The sequence below is a fragment of the Zingiber officinale genome, chromosome 8A (genome assembly GCF_018446385.1).
Source record: "Zingiber officinale cultivar Zhangliang chromosome 8A, Zo_v1.1, whole genome shotgun sequence".
NCBI classification, from domain to species: domain Eukaryota; kingdom Viridiplantae; phylum Streptophyta; class Magnoliopsida; order Zingiberales; family Zingiberaceae; genus Zingiber; species Zingiber officinale.
Window position 1 is genome coordinate 19,352,597 of NC_056000.1, and position 11,755 is coordinate 19,364,351.

General features: G+C 36.0%; 1 protein-coding gene across 1 annotated transcript; it reads right to left on the reverse strand.

Moving 5' to 3' along the window:
• Nucleotides 1-1,472: 1,472 nt before the first annotated feature.
• LOC122007794 (ras-related protein RABE1c-like) lies at nt 1,473-5,791 on the reverse strand. Its single transcript, XM_042563325.1, has 9 exons — nt 5,640-5,791; nt 5,403-5,552; nt 2,752-2,824; nt 2,544-2,644; nt 2,392-2,457; nt 2,211-2,308; nt 2,047-2,109; nt 1,879-1,971; nt 1,473-1,803 (listed from the first exon to the last, which is right to left on the reverse strand). The coding sequence occupies exons 2-9, from the start codon at nt 5,473-5,475 to the stop codon at nt 1,720-1,722; spliced, it is 651 nt and encodes a 216-aa protein (XP_042419259.1). The 5' UTR covers nt 5,476-5,552; nt 5,640-5,791; the 3' UTR covers nt 1,473-1,719.
• Between the last annotated feature and the right edge of the window lie 5,964 nt (nt 5,792-11,755).

Below are 11,755 nucleotides of genomic sequence, written 5' to 3' on the forward strand. Positions count from 1 at the left end.
AATCAAAGTTAGAATTTTCTTTTGATTGGACTTAGCAAAGATACAAGTTAGTTAAGTATAAACAATTAGCATTAAAAGAAATAACAAGTTCAAGGAAATATATAAGAGACATCAGAAGTTATCTGGTTATAACCTAGATGGTTGTTAATCTAAAATAGATGAAAGTACTAGAAAATCTCCTTCGTTGAAGGCGGAAAAACTTCTTATACTTTTTGAAAAGTTCATAAAATAGTTAGGAATTGAATACAAAAGTTGTTGATTATTTCCTAACTCCATAGAATTTTTTATAGCCTCTTGTAAAAAGTTACTGTTGATTTGAGGCACCTCCAGAACACTCTAGGGCACCTCTAAGTAGATAAAATCTTATCCACTACGCAACAGTCAACCAATAGCTAACCAACGACTTTCTACGCTTGAAGGCACCTCCGACTTCCTTGAGGGTGCTTCCATGGGAGGTGTGAGGGTACTTCCATGGGAGGCACGAGGGTGCTTCCAGCTTCGTCCAGGGCACCTCCATCAGGTGGCGCAAGGGCTCCTCCATCTTCCTCCAAGGTGTCTCTGATCTTGTAAACAGCGGCTCCATTGCTGACTTTTGAGGCGCCTCCAAAATCGTTGGAGGTGCCTTCTCTCCAAGCTAATCTTCGCGTGGGTGATGCTCCAGTCAACCGGAGTTGAGTTCATCAGAACCCAACTCCGACCGTCTCCTCGAGCATACTTCTCCCAGGCTTCTCGTTCCTCGGATACGCAACACGCGCACTTCTCATCCTCCAGTGTACTCTTTCGCAACTTTTCGTCCCTCGGACGCACCAAATCTATCGACTCATTTCTCATGTCATCCTTCTCTTCCGCTGCGTCTTCCACTCAACTTCTTGTGCTCTCAAGTTCCAGCACACCTAGACACGTGACATCAAAGACAACAAAACTTAACTTAACCCAGTTAATCTTATTAAAACTTATCTAAGATATTTATAATTAAACCCTCCAACGATAGACTAGACATCTGAAATTCGAAACTCAGCTGCGACGTACTATATATAATTTTTTTTCCTTAGTAAATAGCATACCTGAGAATGTTGACTATCAGAATAAACTTTCACATGTACTTTTCTAATTTACCTTAAGAACCGATGAAAATTTCTATGAAATCATATCTTCAGTAGTCAGGTTGAATACTTGAATACCTAATTTATGAATTTTCCAAAATGGTCCGTGGAGTGCTAGACTTTTACTCCTTGACCCTCATCACTAGGAATATAAGCTCCTTGCAAGATGAAATAAATACTCTTCAAAATGATGTAAAGAATAACACTAATGATAGTAAAATAATACTTGGACCAAATTCTTCCAACTGAACAACTGTCACCTTATTGACTAAGAACAAGCTGAAAGATTTCTCAGCAGCCCCTTTTTTATTAAAATTCATAATAGAAATAAATTCAATGACAAGTCAATTCCATTCTCACAGCGAGATGTGACAGCATATTGATAAGGCATACATTCTGATACTAGTTTCATAACAAAACAAGAATTGCAGTTTTCCAATCCCAAAGGGAGAAAGAATTGTCAGTTAAGTTCACCAATAAAAGACCCAACGTAGCAAAAAATAAAAATAAAAATACAAAGATCGAAATTTCAAGCACCCACCATGAGTCCATTATATTGAATACCATCAGCTGTTGCCTATAACATGCAAATTAATTATCAACTACACTCAAATTATCAAGACCCACAGCATGCTGATCTCGTAGCTGCAGTGCCATCGGCTGCTCCCTGGTCTGGTTTGTTGATCTTGATTGTTCGATCCTGCAGCAAATTAACAATTGATTAAGCACCACATCCAGCATAATGCGTTGTTAGATGTAAGATAATATCTTCCACCTCAGGTTTGTTATCAGTTTCAGAAAGTCTTTGCTTAATATCTCTAGCGATTGAAAAGAAGACTTGTTCCACATTAAGATTTGTCTTGGCACTCTGCAAATCACAAAACCAACAGTCAGATGCAGAAACTACCTTCGGAATAAAAGGACCCATAGAACTACGGCTTACAGTCTCAAAGAACTTGATTCCATATTCATCAGCAAGTGCTTGTCCCTTGGCAGTAGGCACAGCCTATGTAATCGCAAATTTAAACAACCTTGTCAGGGGAATGCCTGTGACTATCATAACTCTAAGGAAATCGCAGAATTAGGTTATTTTATCAAGGAACATACCCTCTTGCTTTCATCCATATCAGCCTTGTTACCAACAAGAATCTTGTTCACATTATCAGAAGCATGCTGTTCGATGTTCCGGATCCAATTCCTTATGTCTGTTGAGAGAAGGATGCAATCAGTCAGAAAGAGAGAAAATAATCACAACAATTAGCTACAGAAATAATGTAAAGGTGATTACTGTTAAATGATGACTCATCGGTAACATCGTAAACGAGCAAGATACCCATGGCGCCTCGGTAATACGCTGGTAAAAGGACAAAAGAAGAGGTGTCAGTAAAAGAAACACTCTCAAAGCACTCTAGCTTCAAGAACAGAACAATAAAAACCAACCAGTCGTGATTGTTCGGAAACGTTCTTGACCAGCCGTATCCCAAATCTGTAGTTTAATTCGCTTGCCATCCAATTCTATAGTTCTTATTTTAAAATCAATTCTGTGCAAAGGCCAGGTTGTCATAGTTAGAACAACAAAGTTGTCAATAATAAAATGGTCATTTTTTTGTTAAAAAAAAAGACAGACACAAGTTGTAGAATAGCCCACCCAATTGTAGTGATGAAACTTGTTGTGAAGGAACCATCGGAGAAACGCAGGAGGAGACAACTCTTCCCAACACCTATGGAAGAATATTATTTCAAAACCATGGAAAATTCACAGGAGAGAATATTTCCTCTTTTTATGTAAATTTAGTAGGGCCTGATGCATTTCGCCTTACTCAACTTTATGCACTCTCCTTTCATTACATTGCACCAATACTGTGTAAAGTGAGGATACATTAACTATATAAAATTAACAAGGGCAACAGTCTTACTGTCACATGTCATTTGCAATCATTCATATAACAGTAACAATTAATTAATCAAGTTAGAAAGTACAACAAAAGGTTGACATTTTAACAAAGCTATCACTAAAAAGGAACAAAAGCAGGAGAAAAGAATGAGGAACCTAGGGCTGCCTAACTACAAGTTAATAGGCATGGCAAATGCGGGTTCTGCATGTACATGATGAAATAAGGTATCCATCTTGTTTTATCATCCAGCAACAAAAGAACACTGAAATTTTTGCCAAAGGCTTTGGAAAAGAATTTAATCTTTCAATGAAATAAGTGAAGATTCTGTGGACCTACAGCAGCTAATTGGACTTTTCAAACCTTAGTATGTGTTTTCATAAGTTCTACAGGTATAATCCAGATAAAAGTCTAGTTACTGCCTTATCCCAGAGGGTGTGAGTTGAAAAAAAAAACATACTTGCTAGACTCAAACTGTGCAGAAGCATTATATTATAATTAATGACTTTTGACATGAGGGATGACATGTTAATAAAAAGAAAAAAACAAGGGAGCCTTGCTATTCTATCTTGAAACTGACTCCAAGGTTATGGTTGATGCTATTTCTAAAGCCAGAGAACTTACCTGGCCAATATATACTTGTACTAGAATTATCCAATTCTATATATTCTCTCCTCCTTCAAGGCTTTAGAATTTCTCATATAGGGAATTAAAAGAACAAGCAGCAACCTAAGTAACATATTTTATAGATGTTCAACATCATTGTGCAATCAGGAGAACTTCCATCATACATCGTTGATAAATGTTTTGGGACACAGTTTGTACTTTTTTTAATATAATATAGTTTTCCTGTCACCAAGCAAATCTAGAGAACCTAGTCAAGTACCACAGCTTTCATTAAATAACAATTAGTAGTAAGTTTAAGGGGAAATGTCTGTATAATCATATCTAGATAGGCCCCCAAGTCTAAAAACAACAAAAATGTCAGGTAGTTTAAGTCTGGTAGAAATATCAAACGAACCAGCAAATATAAGTTAATAAGAACTGATAAGTGTAAATGATTTTCGTCCAAATAATGGTGGGACATAAAAAAAAAAGTCCAAAATGGAGCAATAATTTAAGTTAGTCAATGGCAAGAACTATTGAATGAAGTCTCAATACACACTAAGTTAGTCATTGTGGAATTCTGAAACCAAACACACTTGGGGCCTGCCTACTTGGAGAGAAATAGGAGGAAATAAAATAGGAAAGACAAGTATATGCCAGTTTCGGACTCCTCCCTATATTCTTCATCTCTCATTTCTATAAGTAAACAGTCCACTAAGCAACCACACACCACATTCCTTGTCTAAAGTATATTTGCTGAGGTAGAACTGTATGCCCATCCAAAATTGAGTGTATTTGCAACAGTAGACCAGTATAACCACTCAAAATTGCACAGGAGCCCTTCCACAACCATAATTTATAGGAAAAAACTCTGGTTTCAGGTTCCAATCACAAACAAATAGAACAAAAACAGATTAACAATTGAATTCATCAAAAATTACAATTGTTCTGTAAATACTCCACCATGGGATATCTTGGTTGAATGTAAAAGTGCACAATCATAATATATCATCATCAATCCAAGATTATCCCAATGGGGTTGACTGTGGATCTTATACCTCCATTGCACTCTACTCAAGGCTTCATCACCAATAATATTTCAAATAACTAAATTATTTTTTATTATATATTAATAAAGTTTTTCTTGGTCTCAACTCTCGATATCTTGGTTGAATGTTTTTGATAAGTCAAGAACTCCCAGTAAAAGCACACAATCATAAAATATCATCATCAATCCATGATTATCGTAATGGGGTTGACTGTGGATCTTATACCTCCATTGCACTCAAGGTTCCTTAAAGAGTAATATTTCAAATAACCAAATTATTTTTTATTACATTAACAAAGTTTTTCATGGTCTCCCCCTCCTGCTCTGATCAATTCAACGGTTCTAGTCAAAGAGTCTATTGCTCACCTTTGAACATGTCCATACAATCTAAACTTCTTTTTTTCTTCTCATTTTATATCATCACCTAATTTCAATTACATGAGATATATAACAATTCCAGATTTGTCATTTTTGTTATGTAATAAAATTTGAATAATCAAACGGCCAGGCAATCAAAATTGTAAGATCCAACCAATCCTAGCTCCAAATATAACCTTTGATGAAGCATAAAATGTTCATACAAATCAGACACCCATAATAGATCCTCAAATTTCAATCTTTATGCAGATCTATCTAATCAAATACCGAAACATCTTATCCGACACGGGCAAAATCAAAAATGAGGAAGAAAGGGAAAAGAAAGACAGGACCTTTTCAACGAAAAGCGGATCAAAAAAACTTAGGAAACCTTACCGCTGTCACCGATCAGTAGAAGCTTGATCAGGTAATCATAATCGGCCCGTGCCCTAGCAGGTGGAGCAGCCATCGCGGTAACCGCCGATCGAGGAGTCGACAATCCCCTCGCCTAAAGCCGCCGCCGCCGCAGATCCACTTCCCTCCCTCCTGATTAAGCAGATCAAAATCCCCAACCGATAACACGATGCATCCTAGGGAAGAGAGACAACGAGAAAAAAAAGGAGAAAATCTTACGAGACTCCTCGATCCGTGAAGAGGAGGAAGACGCCTTCGAGATCTCGAGAGGTGAAGCGATGGAAGAGGCGTGGCCGTGGGTCGGCCGTCGAAATAGGAGAAGACGAGGAGGAAATGGAGAGGAAGACAACACCGCACCATGTTATTTATTATTCGTATAATTCGTTTCGTACAAAATGAATGCACAAAATTCACCCATGATTTCACCTGCTTTTTAGTGGACAAATCACTGAGGTCGACTCAAAATGCCCAGTTACGGACGAGGTGGAAACATGGTATGTGTTGAAAATTGGATAAAAAATTATTACGAGGAGCATGGTTAAGATTGATTAGTTACCGGCTCTTCTTAATTATAGCCTGTAAACAAGATGAATTTAAATTTTAAAAGAGCACATTTTCATTTCTCCCCGTATTTTACCTCCATTTTAGATTTTTCCATATGAAAAATATTACCGTTAGAAAAAAACAAAAAAAGTAGATAAAGAAGATGGAACAAAATGGGATTTTCTCATTTAAAAAAGCAAAATTAAAAGCAAATTATTATTTTATTTCTAAACAGGCACTAAACTTAAAATATTTTTCAGCCAAAATGTTAAGAGGCGGGCCCATATAGCAGTCTGGACCAACACAAATTGGTTGGAAAGACTACACAAATCATCCACAAAAAAACAAAAAACATCCCATTCCATCCATTCTCCTTTAAAAAAATGCCACGTATTAAGATAAAATATCTATAAATATTATAGTAGTTATAATTTGATAATCATAATTACTATAACATTAATTTTTAATAGTTATTATAGTCATTATAAAATTATAATAATAATAACAATTATAATTTTGTAACTACTACAATGTTAATATATAGTTGCTATAACGTGATGTGAAATCCTCACAGACATACTCAATTGATTAGAGGATGATATATTTATTATAATGAAATAAAGATCAATTCATGATAGATGTCTAGAAGATAATCTCATGATTTACTTCTCTTTATATAAGTTAGAGACAAATTGTGAAAGTATATGGAATCACTGTCATCATCTTTTTAATATTTGAGCCAGAGATAAGGAGGACAATTCTATTGTTTATAGGACAAATCATTTTATTTAAGGAAACTGAACTCTTCACATGCTTTATGGTGAAGTCATTGGATGGCAGTGTCCTACAGCAAAGTCTACTCAGTTGACTTCCTTTCTTATTTGAAAGAAAGTGATCTAGATTCCATGATCACATTTAGGCAGAACAATAAGACATCATAATCATGAAATTCTGAGTAAAAAAGGTGCTAATCTTCATCTTCCTAATACTTAAACTTCAGAATCTACCTCTTGCGGAATCATCCATGTCTACTAGTTTTGCTTTCGAATGAAATACTTGTGCATTCGGTGACAAGGCCTTGTGCAACTCACCTTGCATTTTAAAACAGAGTTTTATGATCATCCCCTGCGAGTAACACAATTCTTGAAAGTGAAGATTAGTCGTTAATTAGCAGTTCTTGAGATCGTCTCACTTTACGGCTCACCTTTTTGAACGAGTCCTTATTCTCTTTACATTTCCTCTGCAATGAGAAAGTCTACATTGACTTGGTTAGCACAAGAAATTAAATTAAAACGTGATAAAGTCAGAACAAATAAATCAGAGGAGGATGGCCAAGTCAAAACAATATCAATGTCATCCAACCAAGATAACAAAAAAAATTGTAAAACGATGATGTGCTAGAGATTTCGATGAGATCTGCAAAAGCATGAGTAATTGAAGTTTGCATAATAAAAATTACTAAGAAAAGCTCTAGCATTGCAATTCTAATCAAGCACAGAGTTTCTGATTCTTGACAAGAAAATTATGTTAAATGATCATACATTTTAAGTAGTTTTTTTTAACAACTTTTTGCTAAAAATTAACTATGGTGATTTTCGATCATGTTTTGGCTTACAGAAGCTTTACCATTTGCTGGAGGGTCATCATTAGGATTAAACATGGAAGTCATGCTGAGAATTATACTATCAACTTGCATTTAAGAAAGCACTGTAATTATTTCAAACAAAGTAGTAACAGAGTTTGAACAATAGCGACGAGCTATTTCATGTCTCTCATCTCACCAATAACCATGAAAATTGAAGCCATTCGATCGAATACATTTTGCTTGGATGTTAAGATGTTTGGGAGATTGTTAGCAAAGACTATAGGGAATCTAAAGATGAGCAAAATCTAGTAGTGAATCAAAGGATAAGAAGGACAAGAAGATCATTTTCCTTTGCTATCGATGCCTGTATAAGGCTACATTTGAGAAGATTGCCAAAACCACCAACTCCAAACAAGCATGTCCTTACACTAATTGGGGGTTCTCTAATGTTTTGCGTATTTCGAATTGATTAATTATTTATGCATGTTTTAGTTTAAAGCGGTGTTAGATTTATGTGATCATGGTTTGAATGAATATTTTTGAACAATTTATGACCCTAGTTTTATTTTGTGAAATTGTATTTTGTATTTTGAGTATGTAACCAAGGGGGTGGATTACGGCTCCATGTTTCCCCTTGTTTTATTTTTTTAGCAATTATTTTGTAGTTTTTCAAAATTGAAATTTTCTTCCATTATCTCGAAATTATGGAGGACCAATAAAAGCTTCAAAACTGAATCGCATATCCCACGAACAATGAGACAAGGCTAAATTTGGGTTGTTGGATTGAAAATTTAGGTTAGACATATGTAGATTTGAATTGAAGAATTGGGTCAAATTGTAATCCAATTAGATATTTAATTCATTTATAATTTTGTGTCTGATGTACCATAAATTTGTTCTTGCTTAATTATTGCTTATATTGCTTTAATTATTATATGATTTAAATGTCATTCATGTATCATGCCATGTAGATTGCAAAACACCGCTTTAGGTAAATTTATTGTCATGCATAAAATTTTATTTATTTTTTATTCTATTTTTTTTTAGTTCCGAGAATAAATATAGTGATTAATAATTGAACTATTTTATGAGTTAAAATAGTTAGGATATTATTAATTGGTTAAAACCCAAAATTAAATAAAATATTAAGTGTGAGAGGGTAAATTTTAAATGAGTCCGCGGTCTTCCTTGTCAGTCTATTAGTAAGAATATATGTATACCTCGTGCCAATTTTATTGATCTCTCTATAGTATGGCTACATTATTTTGGTTACTTGATTGGACCAATTATGGTAATTGTTTTAATTGTAAAATTGATTATGCTTGCCCTTATGATGACATGATTAATTTGGCACCTAATAAATAATTATTTTAAGGGTATATACTTGAGTCAATAATATTGTGAGAACTTACTATGGAATATTTTTGCAATATCTTTTGATGACCAAAATCAAGTAATACTAAATTAATATTGCATGAGTTGCTAGATATATTTAATTTAGTTGGAGAGTCCCAGCCTAGCTATAAATCACATTTATTTTTCCTGAAGGAAAATATGTATTTCAATTTTGGACTCTTAAGTAATTGTTGTCGTAGTAGTTTTGGGATTTATGCATGCATTTCATCCATAACACTTTATTTTATTTATTCTATGCATTGTTCATTTAATTTATTTTAATTTTAAAAAATGACTAGTCATTAATTGTTTTTATTCTAACTAACAACCAACTTGTTAGAGAAAATTACATTGATTGAAAACATAATTTGATGATTGTCTTAACTGCGGAGAAACACAAATATGTGTTTACTGAATCATGTCCATCTGTACTTACAACAGAATCCACAACAGCTCAAAAGTATGCTTATGATAAGTGGATCAATTTTAATGAGATGGCATGTTACTACATATTGGGATACATCTCAAATGTGCTACAATAAAAACATCAGAACATGGGCATTGCTGCAAAAATCATGGAAAGTTTTTAAGAAATGCTTGAGCATCAAGGAAGCCAGGCAAGACAAGCAGTTATTAGAACCGTTATGAACATGCACATGAAACCCAAGACGCTTGTGAGAGATCACATGCTTGCATTGATCGCTTAGTTTAATCTGACTGAGGCTTTATGAGCTGAAATCAAATTAGAAACTCAGGTTGACATGACACTTGAGACTCCCTAAGATGTTCTTACAGTTCAAAGTCAGCTACAACATGAATAAGCTGAATATGTCCCTGACTGAGTTGATGAAGGAATTCCAAAATGCTAAAAGTGTTCTTAAGAATAAAAGTGGTGATGCATTTGTTGTTGCTTTTGTTGGACCATCTTATTTCAAGCTAAAAGGTAAGAGTGGAAATAAGAGGAAGAAGCCCAACAAGAATGGTCCACAACAAAATGCAAAGAAGTCCAAGAAAGATGACAAGTCTAAGGGAAAGTGTTTCTGTTGGATCGGGTTGCACGTGAGAGAGGGGAGGGGGATGAATCACGTGGTTTTAAAAATCTTGTTCTTTTTTTTTATTTTCAAATCAAAGTACGAACGCAGCGGAATAAGAGAATAGACAAATGAAAAATAATACGAACACAAACGATTTACTTGTTTCAAAGCCTTCAATGACTCATACTCTAAGACCCAGGTCCTGCGAACCTATCGATGGATAATCTACTAAAAAACCTCTTTCAGTATCTCTGGAAGAGAAGATCGAATACAAAGAGATCAGAAAAATGTAACAAACTATACTTTCCATTTGTAGAAATTAAGTACAAAAAAATAACTTTGTTACCAATACGTAGGGATCGAAGTGAGAGCGCATGAGTGTCAGAGTTGATCTGCCGACCATGATCGAAAGCCCTCAGAGCAGTTGTCAGGCGTAGCAGCTTCGTAAAAGAGTCATAGCAAGAAGTCGGAGTAGTCGGAACCTCATATAGACACGTAGTAGCTTGTATAGTAGTTGTTTTTTGATGCTTGGTCGAGACTGCCTTATAAAGGGCATGGAAGGCACCTTCCATATCCATTGAAGGTGCCTTCAACGTTATAATTTTGATCCTAACTTCGCTGTGCCTTATTTGTGATCATGACGGGGTCTAAAATTTATCCTTTGGAAGGTGCCTTCAAGCTTTTAAAGGCGTCTTCCATGAACCATCGAAGCCGCCTTCAAAGGCTTGAAGGCGCCTTCGGGTACTATTCATCCGAAGGATTTTTATTCCTTTTGCCCTGGAAGTTGTAGTAGTCCAAATCTAAAATATCTAACCTATATGTTAGAAATGGGGATAGTGGGGAACGTGGCCCATGTTCCCCACTACACATAATGGAAAAGTCCATTATGCCCCTAGTGTATTTCCCTATATAAAGGGGGTCCGTCCAAGGCTCAGTGTGTATAAAAGTGCGTTGGAGACGAGAGTAAGAGGAGAACATCCAAGGCGGCGGGATTTGGTTTGTGGAATTGCGGAGGGCTTTCCGATCCTGTGATTGCTCTTCCGATAGCGAGCTTCGTCATTGCCGATTGCGGATCTGCGGGAGATCGCTGTAAGTTTTTATCGCATTTAATTAATTCGTCTATCATGCATTTAGAACATATTTTCTACATTGGTATCAGAGCGCGTAGTTATTTCTAAATGCTTATAGACGAATTATGAAATTGCCGTTTGAATGTTTCCTCGTTTTGTCATTTCCCGTCGCTGTTTTGCACGACTAATATGTCGTAGCATACACGTTGTGCCAAATTTGTAAAATCGCTACCGTTGAATTTGCCAACGACGGCAGTCTTTGGCCGTTGTTGGCATCCTGGCTGGCCGACTATGTGTTGGTGGCTAAGACGGGTAGAACTACCGTCGGCGATCTCATCGAGCCTATAGATGACTGGTTTATGGTACCAGAAAGGATCGATTGCCACCGGCAGAAGGTAGGCATGACCGGCGACCGTGTCCGTCGCGGCGTGGGCGGTTTCTGCAGTGTGATTGAAAAAGGCAGCGTGGCAGCGTGCACAATGTTCACATAATGCATGGAGTGCGTGCGTGCGTGCATGGGGTCGTGGCGGCGAAGAAAACGGCGAAGAGATCAACATGAGTTTTCTGTTTTGAATTTTTCTCAAAACAAAAACGGAAAAAAAACATGCAGTGCTGTGATATGTTCACACCTGAGCTTTGCATTAATTTTTTTTTCCAGTACTGTGATAGGTTCACAGAATTACTGCATGCAATTAAATAAAAAATGAA

Bases quoted from the DNA above. Each gene is read 5' to 3' on its own strand.
- LOC122007794 (XM_042563325.1), bottom strand. From the start codon at position 5,475: ATGGCTGCTCCACCTGCTAGGGCACGGGCCGATTATGATTACCTGATC. The intron at 2,825-5,402 runs GTAAGGTTTCCT...ATTCTTCCATAG, and splicing joins TCTACTGATCGGTGACAGCG to GTGTTGGGAAGAGTTGTCTC. The intron at 2,110-2,210 runs GTATGTTCCTTG...GCGATTACATAG, and splicing joins ATATGGATGAAAGCAAGAGG to GCTGTGCCTACTGCCAAGGG.